The 19,664-nt window shown below is 51.8% G+C and overlaps 1 protein-coding gene across 1 annotated transcript in view; it reads left to right on the forward strand.

Annotated features, from left to right (window-relative positions):
* The window catches only part of CD81 (CD81 molecule), a 37,346-nt gene that overhangs the window by 315 nt on the left and 17,367 nt on the right, over positions 1-19,664 (forward strand). Inside the window, exon 2 of the mRNA XM_075754935.1 lies at positions 13,054-13,168. Coding sequence (XP_075611050.1) covers positions 13,054-13,168 — 115 coding nt within the window. The remainder of the gene's footprint in view (positions 1-13,053; positions 13,169-19,664) is intronic.

Below are 19,664 nucleotides of genomic sequence, written 5' to 3' on the forward strand. Positions count from 1 at the left end.
GACTGGCTGCCTGGGATACGACTTAGGGATTGCCTTTTTTTTTTTTTTTTTTTTTTGGAGCTGGGGGAGCTGATTATCCATTGTTGTTTCTTTTTTTTTAGTGCATGCATATATGTATATTTATTTGCACATGTATAGCTATTTGTATATTTTTAATGTAGATATATAGAGATATGCTTATATGCATCCTTTCTGCACGGAAGGGTAGGGGATGCCATGCTCCTGCGCGGGGGCCAAATCTGGAGTGGGGCGGGGGGCTGCCAGTGGGTCGGCGTCCTCTCCGGGGGCTGCTGCTCCCAAACCCCCTGTTGCTGTGGGTCTGCGCTGGGGAGAGCAACGTTTCGCAGCCAGCCGAGGAGGAAGGGAGGGACGCTGCCAGGCGGAGCGAGGAGAGGCGCTGGCCCAGCTGTCCACCGCAGAGGAGAGGATGTTCAAAAAACATGGGCGACCGGGGTTGGTTTGGCTCTCGCCGCCCCAAGAGCTCACCGGGAGTGAACGGGGCTCGATGGCCCTGGCGCTGTGTCGGGAACTCGCCTCGACGCCTGCGCTTGGGTTGTGCCTGAGCTGGGGACCGCTGCCTCTGCTGCCTGAGAAGTTATTTTAGAATGCAAATTTTACCTAGGCTGGAGAGGTTGCCTTTCCTGAGAAAGTTTTTCATGAAATAATCCATCCAGACATGTGGCTAATTTAGCAAAAAGCGGCGTATCCTGCTTGCCCTGTAAACTGGGTTTGTCCCGGTTAGAAACACCCTCCGGCAGCCAGGGGCTGGCGTGGCAAGAAACGCTCTTTTCCTGCTCCTGCACCCAGGAGCAAAGAAATGCGTCCAAGCAGGCTGCTTTTTTAAATTTTTTAAATAGGCTGTTTTCCATTCCTCAAAACGCTGTTTTTTCTCGCAAGCAAGCCCAGCCCCACCCCGCAGGGGCAAGGCAGCGCTTGCTGCGCACTGGCTGTGTGATCAGGATGCACCCCTTGTCTTGACACCCTGCTCTGTTGACGAGCAATGTGGGGTTTTTCTTAACGTTTGCTTGCAGCAGCGAACACAGCAAGGAGGGCTGGAGAGGTGGGGAAGGGGAGCAATGCCTTCCAGAGCAAACCCTGCCTCGGCACTGAGAGCTACTCTGCCCGGCTGGAGCTTCTGCCTTCTCCCCGGGGGTGCGTGGTGAAGCTCTTGCAGGGGGGTTCCCCACCTCTGGGAGGGGTAGGGCTTACTGCTGTGTGGGAGCGGGCTCTGTCAAGTCCAGCCTGATTTCAGGCCTTGTCGCCTTGTTTCTGGGTGTAACACTGACCAAGGGAGAGATGACGAGCTCTGACAACAGCAATGTTAATTGATACCTGATGTGTTGCCAGCTGCAAGATGAATGTGGCACAGTCCTGGGTTGGTGGTTTTTTGTTGGGTTGGTGGTTTTTTGTTTTTTTTTTAACCTCTTCCTCCACCCTTAAAATGGCAGGACGGAGGCGGGTCGGGTCTTCTTTGAAATGTTGTTCCTTCCGAGTTATCACGCTTATCCTGGTGCTTTTTATTCCCTTCTGGTCCTAATTTCCTGCCATTCTTGTCACTGAAGCTGCCGGTGTAGATGCAAGGGAGGAAGGGTCTCCTGGGCGGCAGGAAGGATGCAGGAGGCTCTGCACAGCTGCTGCTCCTGAGCAAGCTCGCTCACCCCAGTTTGTGTTTGCAAAACAGCTGATCTTTTATAAATGGGCATTTTGCTTCCAAGAGGAATTAGCCCGTCCATTTAACTTCCCTGTTAGGACTTCTGGTGCCTCGCTCTGCCCTGTGAAGGGAGCCTGACACCTGCTTCCCTGCGATGGTTGGTGGGAGATGCTCCAGCTCCTCCCAAGGAGGGGTACCTGTGAGCTGGGACCCACCGGCTCCCCAAAACACCTCCTAACAGTGGGCTCACCCGTGGCCAGTCCCCTCGGACCACCTTTGGTGCAAATGGGGAGCCTCGGCTTTGTAAGAATTAACAATGCTTTCTGCGAGGCTGGCCAACTGAAGGGTGGTTGAACACCAGGTCTTTCAGTTTTTAAGCCCTTTTGTGTTTTGTTTTTTTTTTTTTTTTAAAATAGTAGTCAAGGGGAATTTTAGATTTACCACCATGGGAACGCAGTTAGCAGCCAACCTTGTGTCCCCAGCTGGGGAGGGATGCCTTGGTTGCCACTGAAGCGTGAAGATCCTTTTTTGGGGTGGTGTTTAAAGGCTGGACTTGATGCTAAGCACCCTTGCTGCAGGGTGGCTGCATCAGGACCCCAGCTCTGACCCCAGGGAGGTGCGAGACGGGGCACTCACAGCCCTGTGGTCCTGCCAGCTGGTTAGCATGCAACGGCTGCTGGGCTCCTCGCGCTCATTTGCCTCTCATTTGCACAGCCGAGGTTGGGTGCTGTTGATGAAAACAAGCAGGAGGCAGAGCCCGAAGTTTGTCAGGTTCCTCATTGTGTTTCATGGGAGCTAGCTCCAGCACCCAAGAGGAAGAAAGGAAGCAATTCTCAGCCTTAACGGTGTTAACAAATAAGAAAAAACCTCCTATAAGGTTTTAAAGTAGTCCTGCTACCCTGCTGGAGTGTAAATAAACTGACACCACTCTGCCTCCCCCCCTTTCCTTCCCCTGGCAGCGCAAGGGGAGTTTCACAAAGCCGTTGTGTTGAAAAGGAAAAGGCGGCCCTGCTGCCAGCTCCCTGGGGTGCCTCGGCAGCCCTCTCTGCCTGAGATGTTTCGGTTTTATTTTATTTTTGGGGGTTGTTTTTCCTTTGTGCATGCATTTTTGAAAAGAAGATGGCAGGCTTGCTGGGCTTACCTGCTCAGTCCAGGATGAGCCTCGAGGAGGGAGCAGTGGCCGCAGCACGGACCACTCAAACAAACGGGTGCCCATCTCAGGAAGGAAAGGATCCCCGCGTGTTTCACAGCGGCACCCGCTGACCGAAGCGGTGGGGGCATCCACGGGCAGCGCCTAGGGATCTCACCTGGTTAGCAAAACACTGTGCTCCAAACTTGTCCTGAAACCTTGGGGTGGCTGGTGGCGAGGCGATGCTCTGCTTCCCTGCCCTGCGAGAGGGAGCGTTGTCAGTCCCAGTTCACCCTGCAGTCCGGAGCGGGGCTGGGCACATGGTGGGATCGAGCTGCTTCTCCATCTTGCTCTCGGTAGACGGCCGGACTTCAACTGCTCTCCTGAATTATCTGAATCTGATAGCAGAGGCCAGCGCATGGGGCTGAACTGACCACCACTGCAAAGAGTCCCTGGGGAGACCAAAGGAAGCTAGAGAGCTATTTTAAAATGTAATTAAACATAACCAAGGAGAAATTGGCTTGCTCGGAGAAGGATCGCCCAGCTTATTAGCTAATACAGCCCGTGGCAGCCTTCCAGGTCCTAGAGCACTGCTGACTGCCCTCCCGGAAAGGTGTCTAATTAAAAGGAAGAGCTTGTTCCTAATGCCATTTTCTAGGCACTGTGTAACTTTTTTTTTTTCTTCTCACTTGTGTTGAGGGAATGTGGTGCAGTTGGGGTGCAGAAGGAGGGTGGCTGGTTACTGCCGTTCACAGGTTTAAACAGAGAACGGAAGAGCTGGTGGTTCACGCAGCATGCGGCTCTGAAGCACGGGTTTGGAATAACTCCCTGGACTCATAAAGCAGCGTGCGTTTTGTTTTGGGTGCAGGCTTACACTGAGTGCTGTTTAAATGCTATTAGTGATAGCGGCTAGCAGGCTGCTCTGCTGCGGAGTGCGGGCTTTGGTTTGGTTATTGGTCTCCCTGGGAGTCGTAGAGAGCCTTGCAAGCAACGAGGACGTGATACTGGCCCAGCATCTTCTTCCGCTGACTTTGGGTTTGGTGTCATGGGATGATGTACAGGCAAATGTATTTGTATGTATTTTGACCCTGCAGCTGTTAAATGCCTGTCTTTGAAGGGCAAGGGAGAGGTTTTCTTAGTAGGCTCAGTACCTGGACCCAAGTTTAACTGTTCAATGGCTCTCTGGGATGTGTTTCTGGGCTCTCAAGTGAACACAGTCCTACCATCACCTACAAAACTTCTTCTGAAGCCTCTGCATGCAGAAGGTTGTTTAAGCGGGTCTTCTGAAGAGATGGGCACGCTGCCTAACGGGGGGTACCCGATTTCAGTTAATGGGCTGGGCTGCAGTTGCAAGGAGTGAGCGTCACTGGTGGCTGGAGGGGATATTGCTCTGTTTTCCTGAGGTTATTCTTCTATCAACCACCATAATGCTCATCTCCTGCAAGAGCATTAACCCATGTACAATGCCTTGAGAAACGCTTTGATCCTGTACTGTGCAAGTGCCTTTAACTGTATTATTAAAAAGGGAAAGCAGTTGTATTACCATTGTAGTTAAATGCTTATGTATGGGGCCAAATTAATTTTAAAGCGATATCTGAAATTGTTTTCCTCTCCACTGAGGACAATTAAACCCTGCTGGTAGATGTCAGTGTTCTATCTGTAGCAGAGATCAGGCTGTGGTGGTGGGGAGCAGCCTGAAGGACTTGGTGCTACCCATCAAAGGACCCCACTTCTCGATTTTGGTGCCGGATTCCCGCTCTTCTCCCATCCATCAAGCTTTATTTGGCCTCTGGTATGCTGTTCCTCTGGGAGTGTTCCTCTGGAGCTTGTTTTGAAAAGCCCTGCAGTGTTGTGGGGCTCGTAACTATAGGCACCAGTGGAGAATTTTGCCTGGTCTGGCAGCTCTATTAATAGCCGCTGCTGGAAGGTGGCAGCGGCTGCGCTGCTGGGAGCAGAGCACGGGCTGCCTTCCTCCGCCTGCCTGCGGAGCACGGGGCTCCTCGCGAATGTGCTTTCTGCAATTTCTGGGCAGGCCTTGCCTGCAAACTTTCAGCCTGACCTTTAGTGGCTGTCAAGCGCGATCGCCGCAGAAGGAAAGACCTCGCCTGCACCTTCCGAGAAGAGTCCTGTCCATCGCTGCAGTTTGCGAGTGCCTCTGCCGAGCTTGGCAAAGAAGCTTTTATGTTGTGTGGCTGTCAAACTGTAACCATGTTTGTCTGAATTAAGTCACTTTCCCTCTTACACCCCCTCAAAAAGTCTTACGGGGGTCCTGATGTGTTGGTGTTCCAGGGCATCCCACAGTCCACCCTGACAAGCAGCAAGGGGGTGATCTGTAGCGCTTCTCACCTTAAAATTTTAAGTGAATTTTTGGCGTAAAGTCCTGCCATGATAACATGAAGAGCATCAAACCAACATTCCCAGGTTCGTGGGCTGCTGTTTGCTCTCAGCCTCCCATTGCACGCCGAGCCCTTTCAGTACTTCTGCGGGTCACACCTATTTGCCTTAGAAATGAAATTCAACTGCTTTCCAGGAAATGAGGTACAGGGTGCGGGCAGGCTCGGTACTGCCTGTACCGGTGCGTCTGCCACCAACAGTCATGTGTTCCACTTCTGCCTGCCTCCATCCTCGAGATGGTAGTGCAAAACCTGTAAGGTCCTAGCACACTTCTTGCAAGGACTTGTATTGCCCTTCCAAAGGTAATTTCCATCAAGTTCTGAATATCTAGCTCCTCGCTTTTTTTTCCCCACTCATGCTAGGTGCACCAACAAAGTGATGCTCCATTATGCACAGTGTAAATAATGAAAAATACGATATTGCTGCTCCTCCTGGAGACCAACAAATGACCTGAGATCAAAGCATTCAACTCCAAATTAGCAATTCATTCCTGGCTGTACGAGGGGCTTCTTGTGCAGCAAGATGCCATGGCCTTGGCAAGCCATTTCATCCTTCTGCACACCTAAAAGGAGGGGGATCCAGTTTTACTCCATCTCAGCTGCTTTGAAGATTATGCTGGAGAGGAGCTGTGGGGAGCCCCAGTTGGGCTCCCCGAGAGAGGTCCAGGTGCTGTCCTCTCAAAGGGTTCAGCTTCCACGCGGTGTAAGGGAAGACACAAGCCTGTGCAGCGTGAAAACCTGTTAAAAATCTCAAATCATAGAATGGTTTGGGTTGGAAGGGACCTTAAAGATCATCTAGTTCCAATCCCCCTGCTGCAGGCAGGGACACCCTCCACTAGACCATGTTGCCCAAAGCTCATCCAACCTGATCTTAAACACCTCCAGGGATGGGGCCTTCACAACCTCTCTGGGCAGCCTGTTCCAGTGCCTCACCACCCTCACAGTAAAGAATTTCTTTCTAACATCTAATCTAAATTGACCCTCCTTCAGCTTGAACCCATTACCCCTTGTCCTGTCACTACACTTCCTGATAAACAGTCCCTCACCATCTTTCCTGTAGGCCCCCTTCAGGTACTGGTAAGCCTCAATTGGATCTCCCCGGAGCCGCCTGTTCTCCAGGCTGAACAATCCCAACTCTCTCAGCCTGTCCTCATAAGAGAGGTGCTCCAGCCCTCTGATCAGCTTCGTGGCCCTCCTCTGGACTCCCTCCAACAGCTCCATGTCTCTCCTGTACTGGGGCCCCCAGAGCTGGATGCAGTACTCCAGGTGGGGTCTCACAAGAGCTGAGTAAAGGGGCAGGATCACCTCCCTCGACCTGCTGGTCACCCCTCTTCTGATGCAGCCCAGGACACGGTTGGCTTTCTGGGCTGCAAGCGCACACTGCCGGCTCATGTTGAGCTTCTCATCAATCAATACCCCAAGTCCTTCTCCTTGGGGCTGCTTTCAATCCATCCCTCACCCAGCCTATAGTCATGCTTGGGATTGTGCCGACCCACATGCAGGACCTTGCACTTGGCCTGGCTGAACTTCATGTGGTTTGCACGGGCCCACTTCTCAATCATCTACCTGAATCGTAAACCAGCTAAAAACCATTAGGCTTTTTTGGCAGCGTCCTGCTTCTTGTTACCAACTGTGGTATTTCACAGTTATTGCGGTGTGGGCTCCGCCAGTGCTGGTTTTGCAGCGTCTCCTGGCCCTTGGGCTCCAGCAGGTTGGGAAGGAGCATCCCGGTGACAGGACTGGCCGTGGGAAGCTGCGCTGCTAAAAATATGGCATTGTGAAACTGCTGGCACCTCCGCTTCCCTCCTCTGACGGCTTGGGCTGCAGGATGTCTGCTTTGCTTTGACATGCCTGGCGAGCCACCCTATATCCAGGACTTCCTCCTCCTCCTCCTCCTCCCTGCCAGGAAACCTATTTTGGAGAGGGGCAGAGGGAAGGGAGCAGGAGGAAAAGGGCTGGGGGCAGCGGAAGGGAGCAGGGGCTGGTGCACGTCCTGGTGTACGTGAGTGTCTGGGGAGCAGCTCAGATATGGGGTGCCCCATGTTAAAGGGGAGAACGGGGCCATTCCCTGCACCCCTGGGAATTTCTCAGGGAGAGGAGGAGTGACTGAGCTATAAAAGATGGATTTGTTCCTTGCCCCACAGCTGGATCTGGGAAATTTTAGGGCAAATGGCACAATCCAGGAGAGAACCCCGTTATGTGCAGAGTGGACAGGGCAGCAAACCGGGGCTGCACAGCTGCCATCGTCATGATGCTCAGACAGTGATACCACATCACATGGGGTACCACTCCAGCACCTCTCGAGGGGCTGGGGGTCTGCATTTTCCCTCCCTTAGGCAGCATCCGATGGGGGCTTCCCCTGGCCATGCCAAGCTGGAACAGTGTCCCTGCGAAAAGCAAGCCTTGGGCAGGCAGGATCCAGCTGGAAAAATCTGGCTGTCTGGAAGAAGCAATAAATCTCTGGAAGCTGGAAAATAGCAGTAAAGAGGAAACACTGGAGTCTGCCGTGCCACCTTTGCTGTGCCGGCAAGCTGCTTGGGGCGCGATCTCTGGAACCGACCCCGTCCTGGGCATCACTAGCAATGCAGTGGGGATCCTGTGCCCTGGACTGGGTGCCCTTCTAGGCTCACAGTGGATTTTTGAAGGGGCAGGAAAGATGGAGGAGGTGTTATTTTCACAGAGGGGTGGTTTTCCTTTGGGATTTGGAGGGTATGTCTGTGGGATTTTACTTTTTTTTTTAAACAGAGGCATACGAAAGCACAGGTAGGGGAAGGCAGCAAAATGAGAGCTTAAAACACTCAAGAGCAGAGGAAAGTGCAAAGCTGTAAAAGCAGCCGAGAAAGTTAGAAGCGCTTAAAAGTCTGGAAAGTAATGTAGATGCCCTGAGTTGGAGTCCGAGCAGTTGCTTGTTTCAGTGGCGTCCACCTCTGCAGGAGCCTTCAGGGGAACGGCCAGCTGGGCAGGTCGTCTCGTGGAATGGAGATTGAAGAGTGATGGAGTGCTGGCGTGGCTGAAGCTGCAGCTCTTAAATTATTGCTTTCATTAAAGCAGTCCTCGAAAATTTAAATGTAGAGCTGTGCTGGGGCACTGGGGGTATATCTGCAACGAGTGATGGCCCCAGCTGCTGAGATGTTTCCAACTAGCTGGGCAAGCACAGAGCAATGAGATAACCTGCTCGTGGATACCTACGGGGGGGGGGGGGAAGGGATATTTAATATATGAGGATGTGCAGCCTGGAGACCAGTGTGACGCTGCCATCAGTGGTTGGAGCTCTTCTAGCTCGTGTCAGCAAACAACAGCGATTGTAGGATGGAGAGGGAAGAAAATACTGAGCTTATATCTGGAACAAATTGTGTTAAAAATGAGATTATCCCAGGCAAGGTGCAGTGGAAGGCAGGGTTACTGCTGTGCACCAATGAGCTTTTCTCCCTCTTGTCATCTTTCTTTTGGGAAGAAAGATGCCTTAATTATGTTCTGCGCTTCTTGGTGGTGGAAGGATGTATGGTTTTCATGGAAAAAGTTACTCATTGTAGCCTAAGCCCTGTTTTCATTAGTAAGAGAAAGCAACGTTTGCTTAAGAAATCCAGCTGCTGTTGGATTAAAACTTCTTTTCAAAGGTCCTCTGTGCTCTGTTAAAAAAGCAAATGGAGTGGGGCGGTGCAGAAGGGACAGACATGGGGTGTTCCCAGGGCGCGTTGGGGCTGAAACCGGGAACATCTGGAGATTGGTTCAGCTGGCTGCCGTAGGCAGACCTCACCGCTGCGGTGGCTTTGATGAGTTGTTAGAAGAGGCTTTATCCTGTCTGCTGATGCTCCCAAATGATTAACAAATATTTTGAGGGTAGCTTGCAGCCTGCTGTCAGCTCTGTGTTGGGCATTTTGGGGCAAATTTGATAGGAAAGCAGCTGCCTCTCCTCGCACTGGTGTTGTCCCAGCCTTGCTGCGGGTGGCAGGGGGTGCTGAGGTGGGTACTGCTGGGCACGGCGGGCAGCCTGCCGGGGCAGAGCATTGGCCCCTTCCAGAGGGAAAACCAAACCAGAAAGGGCTGCAGTTTTTTCTTCACCTCTTCCAGCCAGCACAGAAACCCCAATCTTCCTCAGGGTCTCTCCTCCCCTGGGAGCCACTGAGACCTTTACTTTAAGAGTAGCACTGATTAATTTGGGGGCATTCTCCTCCTCCTGAGAGGATAGACACGGGCTTCATTATGTCCTCAGACAATGAACGAGCCGTGCCAGCCTGGATTTGGGTAACTTTCTGTGAAGCCACAAGCTGCCTTATTTGGAGCTGGATTTGAGCACGGACTGACTTTCGTGACTTTGCTCCGTAGCGAGTGTTTGGAGAACCTTGGACTCTCCCAAGTGCAAGAGGGATGAGGGACCGTGCCGGTGGAGAAGTTGAATTGGTTGCTGTGGGAGAGTGTTAAAAGCTGATTATTTTGCTGTCAAATTGGGGAAAGGCTTGTAAAATCTTCCCTCCCTTTCCAGGGAGCTGGTGGGGATTTTCTCCCTCCAGTAACTGAAAAAGCCCCAAGGTCAGCTTGCCCTGCGTTTTGCACAAATTGTGTGGGTTTGCCCCAGGTTTGATGGCACCCCTGTAGAAATCTCATGGCTGGGATTTGCAGAAGCAAGCAGGGAGGAAGATCACCAGCTGACCTCCCAAGGGGCAAAGCCGGACTCCCACCAGCAGCCTGTCTTGCAAATCCCAGTCCTCGTGCATTCACTGAGGCTCTGCTGTGCTTGCACAACTGGAGACTTTCCACTTCTACTGAGCAAGCTCTCTCTCTTCTTCTTTTTTTTTTTTTTTTTTTTAATGTGACCTTCATGGTGCCTCTCATGCTTGTAGTGACCTGACTCAGACCCTTTTGAAAAAAATGGTGTTTTCATTTCTGTACTTCTTGGTAGTTATCTTCCCTTTTTTAAGATGGATGGCTTTGAAGATTTAGGACACTCAAAATTAAATCAGCATTGGAACAGGTGCTTCCAGCCTTTCATAAATATGATATTGAATTCTTAAAGTTTTTGGTTTGTTTGGGATTTTTTACACGTGTGTTTATTTTTTCCCCGCTCTCTCATGGTTTTAAAGGGGGGGGGGGTGGTGTGTCATGGAGAACACAGCGAGTCCTGCTGGAAATGCTCTGGCTTGAGTTCCTCTCAGTGACACCTCCCCGCTGCAATGCCTCCGATCCACTCCCGTCTTCTGCTGCCATTCCCCACCCCTCCCTGGAAGAGAAAACAGTGAGGAAGTCAGTCATAAAACTACCCGTTACTTGGACATAAATAGTCCAGCGGTAAGCTGGGGTGATACTCTATAGGCAGAACACCTCCTCCTGTGTTTGAAGCGTGTTTTTTTATCCTTGCCCTGGGAGCTCTGTCACATGTGTCTGCTTGCACACGTGTGTGCGGGTGCTCTGCCACACAACCACCATGGCCAAGGCGGTGGTTTCAGCCTCGTTGGCTTGCAGAGCTGCTCAGCTCCAGCAAGCATCTTCATGGTGGCCTCCAAAAGCGGCATGGTTGTGTCATGGCCTGAACCAAGGCTTTGCTCTGCTTCAATCCTGTATTAGGATGTTAAGGAAAGCCGTACATGCCGGAGGAGCGGAAGAGCGTGGTCCCAGCTCACGGCCCACCCACAGGGAGCTGGGTTCAGGTTTCTCTTTTTCTGTCACGTTATGAAATAAAACAGGCAGTGAACCGAGCAGTGGAAGCGATGGCCGCAGGGGTTGCTGTGCTCAAGGGACACCTTGGAAGAAGACTAGATATTAATCAAAGCAATGCTGTGAGGGCAGCCAGTGCGAATCTTTGTCTGTCCTCTCCTGATGTGGGACATCCCTGAGACCCGTGGAGGCGAGGGGGTGTGGAGTAATGGGATATAACACAAAGATGCTGCTGGAAATGTTACCAGGTCCCACTGAGTGTGGTTTCTTAGTTATCTGTATGCTCCTAAACACTGTGCTAAATGTCAAAGTGTGGACATCATGAGGAGTGTGCTTTAGAGAGGTTGGAGGCGTTGTGGATCCCTTGCAAGCAGGCACGACAGCAGTTTAAAGCCATGATGCCTCTGCTCTTTCTCTGCATGGCTAGCAGTTTTACTGCCTTTTGGTGTCACATTGGTTGGACGAGTCTCCCCTGAGGCAGAGCAGCTTTTGGGGGTGCAGAAAGCTCTGTCCCACTAGGTCTCCTTAGATTGGAAGCCTGACCCTGGATGCAAAGTAATGTGCACATGAGACTGGGGGCAGAGGGAAAAACTGATGCTCCCCCCTGCTTTCTGAGTCAAAGTCTCCCCATCCTTCCTACTCAGTTCTCATCAGATCAAACAAAACCCCAAAACCTGTTTGTACCTCACAGAGAAATGAAGTGGGGCAATAACACCCCCTTGGGAAAAGGGAGTAATTGGAGCTGACCCTAACTTCTGTTGAAAAGTTCTCCTAAAAACCTCAGTCGCACATCTCATGCTTCTTGGGTAAGGCTGAGCCTTCCATTTTAATGGAGTAATAAAATAGTTCTTAGGAAAGAAATCACCTGCAGGAACTGGAAAGGGCTTTGCACATCCCCAGAGCGAGGGGTGTTCTCGTAAAGCCAGGAGGATTATGTGGCTCACATGGTTTGGGGTGTAAAGCACATTGCAGGGCTGGGACGATGGTTAGGAAGGATGTTCTTGTACATGAAAGGAGTAAATAAGTGTGGTGGGTTGACCCTGGCTGGGGGCCAGGTGCCCAGCAGAGCCGCTCTATCACTCCCCTCTTTCACTAGACAGGGGAGAAAAAGTATAACGAAAAGCTTGTGGGTCGAGATAAGGACAGGGAGAGATCACTCACTAATCTTCATGGGCAAAACAGACTGAACTTAGAGAGGAAATTCATCTCATTTATTACTAAGCAAAACAGAGTACAGGAATGAGAAATAAAATCAAATCTTAAAACACCTCCCCCCACCCCTCCCATCTTCCTGGGCTCAACTTCACTCCCGGCTTCGACCTCCACCCCGCCTCAGCAGCACAGGGGGACGGGGAATGGGGGTTACGGTCAGTTCATCACACGTTGTTTCTGCTGCTGCTTCTTCATCCTTGGGGGAGGACTCCTCTCTTTGTTCCCCTGCTCCAGCATGGAGTCCCTCTCACGGGAGACAGTCCTTCACGAACTGCTCCAACATGAGTCTCCTCCACGGGGTGCAGACCTTCAGGAGCAAACTGCTCCAGCGTGGGTCCCCCACGGGGTCACAAGTCCTGTCAGCAAACCTGCTCTGGCGTGGGCTCCTCTCTCCACGGATCCACAGGTCGTGCCAGGAGCTTCCTCCAGCGTGGGCTTCCCACAGGGTCACAGCCTCCTTTGGGTGCCTCCACCTGCTCTGGCGTGGGGTCCTCCACGGGCTGCAGGTGGAATCTCTACACCCCCTCATCCTCCCTCCATGGGCTGCAGGGGAACAGCCTGCTTCACCATGGTCTTCACCACGGGCTGCAGGGGAATCTTGCTCTGGTGCCCGGAGCACCTCCTCCCCCTCCTTCTGCACTGACCTTGGTGTCTGCAGAGTTTCTTACATCTTCTCACTCCTCTCTCTGGCTGCAAAAGCTCTCTCTAACTGTTTTTCTCTTTCTTAAATATGTTATCACAGAGGCGCTGATTGGCTTGGCCTTGGCCAGCGGTGGGTCCATCTTGGAGCCGGCTGGCATTGGCTCTGTCAGACACAGGGGAAGCTTCTAGCAGCTTCTCACAGAAGCCACCCCTGTAGCCCCCCCCGCTACCAAAACCTTGCCACGCAAACCCAACACAATAAGAATTTGCAGAAAGATGAAAAGCAAGCACTGCTCCTGCCCGGAAACCACCACCCTGGGTCTGTTGTGGCTGGAGCGGTGGGTAATGCCTGCTTCCCTCTGCTTTCTCCCCAGCTGGCCGGAGGCATCATCCTAGGAGTGGCCCTGTGGCTGCGGCATGACTCGCAGACGACGAATATCCTCTACCTACAGCTGGGGGACAAGCAGGCCCCCAACACCTTCTACGTCGGTAAGTAGGTCTGGGGGGAATGCTGGTGTCGCCGCGTGGGTGTCAGGCCCCAGGGTGGACTGCAGCACGTCCAAAGGGTGAGCAGTAGGCAGGTCGGACTAAGAATACCTCCCACTCCCCCTGTACTCCCCAAAATATCCCCTGCCGTGCCAATCAAAGCGTTCATTAAATGTTGGCCGTGACCCAAGCGCAGAATCCAAAGTCACGGCAGCTAAAAGTGCAAAGAGACGTGTTGTGACATAGCAGGTTTTCTCCGGTGCCATTCTCTGCTGCGGTCTACCCTGGAATATGTTTGGGAAGAGGGGAGACTTCTTGGAAGCGTGTCTCGTTTCCTATCCAAAGGGATGTAAAAGTAGCCGACGGAGCGACTGGCAGTAGAAAGTGAAGCTTGGCGAGCTCGTGACTCATGTTCTCCAGGAGGGGCAGGTGGAGCCTCTGTGTGTTATGGTTAAGCTTAGCGTGATTTTTATTAATTTGACAGCATGCTGGCTTGCTGGAAGATTAAACCCCCTATTTTTGCCCTGTTCTCCAACAATCCCTCATGGATGAGGGGGAGCAGCTTGCAGGAGGGGCTGGCTGCCAGGTAGGGGCTGGCTTGGAGTGCAAGCTGCCGGGGCAAGGACCCATCTGATCTGATGTCCTGTCTTCACCTGTAGCTGAAATTGCCTTCTGGCGAGGGTTTTCCTTTGGTTTGCCCTGCTTGTCCATGACACGGCATGCCTGAGCCCTCTCCCTGGCTGTGCCTGGTTACAGTCGGTGCTCCTGCTGTAAATAGCAGTGGGTTTCCCTCTCTTGCTGTCTCCCCTCTCCTGCCTCGCACCCAGAGCTCTATTTACAGCATTTCTGCTTTGTAGGTTTTCCCTTTTCTCTTTTTAAAATTGAACTCTTAAGAAATTAAACTCTTTCCAGGAATCAGCCCAAACATCTCCTTCCTTCTGGGGGCCAACAGCTGATGTCTCCCTAGTTAACATATTTCTCCCAAAACTGGGGGGACCTGGAGTGTGGGGGCTGAGTCCTCCCCTCCCGCCTGTTGGGCATCTTCTGCTCTTTCACCCCTTTTTGTTTTGTCTTTGTCCTTGGCATTTGTTATTTAGAAGATGATGGGGAATGGACTGCAGGTCCCACCACCGCGCTGGCTTTCTGACACTCATGATTTGAGGCTGGCTGTCTTTTTAAAGTTATATTCAGCAACAGATCGGCCTGGATTCCTTCTGGCAGCTGTAATTTCCATGCAGTAATAATAGCAGAGCATTTCTTTCAGCTGCTGCCTCTCCCAGCCAGCCCTCTGGAGTCTGAAAGCTGGGATTTCTTTTTGCTTTTCCTTTTTTTTTTCCTGCCCCCCCCCCCCCCCCGATACTCCCTGCTTTTTCTCCTCTGGCATCCAACATACACATGCACACAATGTTCCTGCTTTAGGAGCAGGAACCTCTCTGGGGTTGGCCTTCAGAGCTGAGGTTTTTTTCCCTTGCAAATCACTTTTTGGTGTCTGGCGTGGGGCGCTGGTCCCGGGATCTGTCAGGAGGCTTTTAAAGGCCGGCCAGGCTTTGCCATGTCGCTGCAGGACAGAGGGAAGCAATAAAAACTGTCAGAGGAGGAAAACTTGCACCGTGAGGTTTGTACTTGGTGAGGAGGTGGAGTGGAAAAGTGGTGCTTTGGTGTGTCTGGTTTCTCTCTGTGTCCTTTCCCCTGCCCTGAAGTTAAAGCTGTTTTGTAAAGTCTGTTTTCCCAGGGTGTCCATGTGTCACAGGAGAGGAAAAATAATTAACACAGCTGGTCAGCGTGTGGGATTTGATGGCAGTGGGGAAGTGGGAGAAGGAGGATGTGGGGAGCAGGGCAGCAACCGGGGTACAAGGCGTGATGCTTATCTGCCTTCAGCCTGCTGCAGGGCTTAATCTGTCCTCAGAAATACAGCAGGTTTTCACCATGGTGAGCTGATGCTCAGGTCTCTTGGTTGCAGCTCTCATTCAGGGGCTGGGCTTCTTCTGGGCCACACTGCAGAGTTTGCTGCAGGCGAAGGGGAGAGCTGCTGGGGAAGGGAAGGGTCCGGCCATGCACGGGAGCAGGAGGAGAGGAGCAGTCCTTGCTCTCAGCTTCCCCTGCAGCCGGATGGCCACAGGCAGCCGCCCTTGCAGCCCCTGTGGGCACCGGCAGCTGTTCCTCCGCTCACCCGTCCAGCCCGCAAGGAGGGAGCTCCTGGGACTGGGGTTTCCTGCGAGCGGTACCACCACCACCCCCTGCCCCCAGCACCTTGGCACCGCATCCAGCAAGTTGTCTTGTGGGCTGGCTTGGGAGGGTATTAAACAAGCTCTTGTTTGTGGGCTTTTCCTTGGCACAGCTTGCAAACCATCTGATCCCCTAACCACTTGTTGCAGTCTTGGCTTTTGGCACTTCCATTTTGGCTGTGGACCCAATGCTCCAGCAAATGGCCAGTTAACTGCTTCAGCACTGTAAAAACCAAACGGTACCGGGGGAGCACCGTAGTTTCATGCTTTTGTGACTATAAAGGAAAATACTTAACTCTTCATCTGAGCTAGGCTTATGGTCTAATATGCATTTATTTGCTTTATTTGTAGTTAAAAACCTAAAATCCGCCTTGCCTCTTGCCCTTTCGTAACACTCTGTCTGAAGTGCTCTGCGTGTCTGGAGGCTGGCAAGGTGTTGATAGTGGGTCAGAAGACATCCGTCAAGATAGCTAGAGGCACAGATAAGGTGTATGCTAACAACCAGTTAACTACATCTTGGATAGTTATTGACCCTACACATAAAGTACCATTTTTAGAAAAAACGAAACGGTGATTCAGTAAGTTGTGGGAACCTGTGGGAAAAGGCTGACCTGGTCCATCTCTGCGGATACCAGTACAAACTTGAGCAGTCTGATCTCTCCATAATCAGTTGGTGCTGTGGTGTCACTGGTTTTAAGAGCCCCTGGGGATCCTGAAGAGGCAAGTGACACTGGATTTACTGCTTTTGCCCCGTCTCGGTGGGATGATACTGAAGATAATGTGACAGGGTAAAGCCAGGATCCCCATCCTTCAGGGATTTGGTTACGTGATGCTCAGAGATGGCCGCTGCAAGTGAAATGCTTTTAGCAGGGCAGGGATAAAAGCTTTGGCTCTTGTTTGCCTTAAATCCCCACCCCTGGATTTCACATTTCCCCCCTTGCTGGGCTGCCTGTGCGCTGGGAGCGTGGCCGGGTGCTCGTCCCTGCTGCCCGCCATTCCTGTGATTTCCTGAAGCCACCCGGCCAGGAGTGGAGTGCGGCAGCCGGATGGTCTCGGCTTTGCTCTCGCCCGCCAGATCCAAAATAGGAAATCTGCGTCCAGCCGCTCACAGCAAGTGACAGGGCGACGCGACCCACGGCTCTAATTAGCTCGGCCCTGGGAGCGGGGCCAGCCGGGAGGAGGAGTGCAAAGGCATCCAGAGCTGGGGTGCGGTTTCCCATGTAGCTTTGGGGGTGAGGAGGAGGTTGGTTTTGCTTCTGTTTAGTTTTTTCATGTTTTATTAGTAAATCCTCTGATGGGCAGTGTCCCCTCCCTGGAGCACGGCGGCACCAGTGCTCCTTGGGAAGCATGTAAGGTTTTGGATGGACACACGGAGGCGGGTTAAACCTGGCCGCCAAGGCTGCTCCCGCAGTTTCCCTTCCCCGCCGTCCTTGCCCCACCAGTAAGGCAACATGGGTTTTTTTATTTTTGGGGGGTTTTTTTGCCTAGCAACCAGAATGACTGTGGATCCAGCTCCAAGCAGGTCAGGCAGCAAAGCCTTGGGAGGCAAGGAGGGAGCACAGCTGGGGGCAGCAATGGCTTTGGGCTAATTTTAACGTGGCCAGCGTGCCAGCGAAGCAGTGTGCTGCGGTAGCACTGGAGGGGAGACTGGCTAATGGGAATGCAGGCTTTCTAATGAGGTGAATCACAGACTCTTCACCATCCTGCTCCGTACAAATACAATCCAGGATAATGATTTCTGCCCTGGAAATGAGCTCAAGCTGCTTTTCACGCAGACAGGGCTGGGAAGAAAATGGGGCCAGAAGCACAGGGATACTTTGAAGTCTTTCTCGCAAACGAGTACACGTTTGAGTTGAACTGCAATCACATCTGCGCGCTTGTCCTTGAAGTAAGTGCAGCATCCATCGCTGGCAAGCTTTCATGGGTGTCCTCAGGATTTGTGGAAGTTCTGTCGTGAGGCTTTGCTGGCCTCAGGGGTCTGACCCTTGCAGAGAGGAGGGACTGCTGAGCGGCAGGGTGTACATGCATAGGGATCAGGACGCCTGCCTGAGCTTCCCAGGGCTTGCCCACTCTCCCCATGGCATGTGAGGATGCTTTGGCCACTCTTGCCCTGGGTCCCAGATGTGGCCAGCAGTGCAGAGCATCCCAGCACATCATCCAAACAGACTTGTGTTGGCTAAGCAGTCATGGAGGCGCTCTCTTCTATCCGTAACAGCAGCTTTTTTCTTAATTAGCCTTTTCAGGACTGCCTTAGACAAAACAGTGATGTCCAGGGGTTCAGAGATGTGGGGTTTGTTGCAGAGGGGCTTGTGCTGAGCTCTGGTGTGGTGCAAAGGCTCTGGAAGCCAGGAGTGCTACAGTGGGTGCGGACCTGCCATGAGCAATGGGGAGTTCTTGGCTTCTCTTCATACTCCCATCCTTGACCCCATCCCTCCAGAAATATTAGGCACCTTTCAAAGGTGGTGCCAACTTCTGTATGTTGTGGGGTTAGACTCAACAGCAAATCTTTTGCTAAACTTGTTATGAAAGGGCTAGAGAAGACCCCAAGGATCCTGGTCTCTAGTTCCTGTAAAAACACCAGTGGGTTTTTACCACTTTCTGTCCTGGCGTGAGGTGCTGCAGCAATCCTTGCAGACGCACACAGCTAGTTCAGCACAGGGTTCTTATCTCACCCATTCGTGCTATACTTCTTCAAGGCTCTGTCTGTCAGTGGTTTCCCAGTAGAGATGCAAGCTGTGGCCAGACTTGGATGTTTGGGAGTGGAAACAAAAGTTTGAACTACAGTGAGCAAAATGGATTATTTAAAAAAAAAAAATACATTTGGGGTTTTCTTAAATAGAAGTACATGCATTTTTTTCTCTCTTGGAAATAAACTTATTTACAGTTAAAGGCAATTTAATTATTTAATCACTTAAAGAAAAAGAAAGGCTGAGATTTACTGGTTCTAGATTTTCCTCTAATCACTTTCAGATCAACTCCTTCAATAATGGTGGAAGTCTTTTAAAAATAGTAGTTTTGAGGAAAAACACTTTGTCAATACTTCCCACTAAGTATCTGGCTTACACCATATAGCTGACAATACAAACAATCCTTTTCTTGTATTCTTGTTGTAGAATTCAATTTCTATTAGAAAAGCAACTTGTATTTAACTGTAATTCAGTCTACCTTCATTGAGACCAGCTCCTGAGATTCATTTACTCTGCAGACTACAATTGGTTATGACTTAAGGCCATGAATTGGTGCCTTTGGGTTATTTTGGGGTTCAGAACTATGCAACTAAAAATAATGTAGTTGTCCTCCTCCTTTGTCCTGTCCTGTTGGCTCTGCCACCAGAGACATATGCCAAAGGTGGTTTCTTGCTCTTCAGAGCTGTTTAGATCTGTAGCTTTGACAGTTTTCCTTTGAAGGCCTGCCACGTGTTTAGGCGTGCAAAGTCCACAAGAAATCCACCAGTGGGATTTGGGCTCTGTCAGTGGGTGAGAGAGACCACAGGCCATGTAGAGATCTCCAGAAGCGTTGTAGTCTGGGGCAACAGAGGATAGGCTGACTTGTCCATTCTGGGTCTCGGGTGCTGTGTCACTGTTGTCCATCCCGGTCCTGGAGACGTGCAGTAGACCTCCTCCCAGCTCTGGCCGGCACGCTGATGTTATGAAACTAAAGGCTCCTTCCAGCGATTCCGAAAAGAAATCTGACTGTGGCGTGTCTGTCTGGAGTCTGTTTGGGTATGGGTGTGCAGACAAGGACGTTGTTTGGGGTTTTCTCCATTCTCTCCTTCACTTTGCTGACAGAGGTGTGTCCTTTGCTTCCTTCTTGCCTTGTTCTCGCAGACAAGGGCAGCATGTACAGCCTTTCATCTCCCTGTGTGAGCCACACAGCCCCAGGAGAGCTCTCCACGCTTTGCGACACTGTTGCTCCATCTGGAAGTCATTAGCAGCCAGGGAGAAGCGATGTTTTTCTTGGGAAAGGAGGTGGAGAGGAATGGAGGGGCTTCCCAGTTGTCGTCTTCCAGCAAACCCTCTCTTTTTCCACCCCCTCTCTCTCACTCCACTTCCAGGAAAGCACTGTTGGCTCTGCTGGGCCAGTTCCACTGGGCAGCTGGACAAAAATGTCCAAGAGACCCTCCCTCGCTGGCTGGCTGGGGCAGCCACCCCTTTCCCACTCCCACCCCATCCTGGAGGGATTTTCTGCTCCCTGCCTGTATCTTGTCCCCAAGCCACAAGGAAGCACGTCATGGTCAGGACTTCTTGGTACAGAGAGGGTGCTCTTCCAGGCTT

Source organism: Balearica regulorum, chromosome 5, assembly GCF_011004875.1.
Source record: "Balearica regulorum gibbericeps isolate bBalReg1 chromosome 5, bBalReg1.pri, whole genome shotgun sequence".
In the NCBI taxonomy this organism is placed as follows: domain Eukaryota; kingdom Metazoa; phylum Chordata; class Aves; order Gruiformes; family Gruidae; genus Balearica; species Balearica regulorum.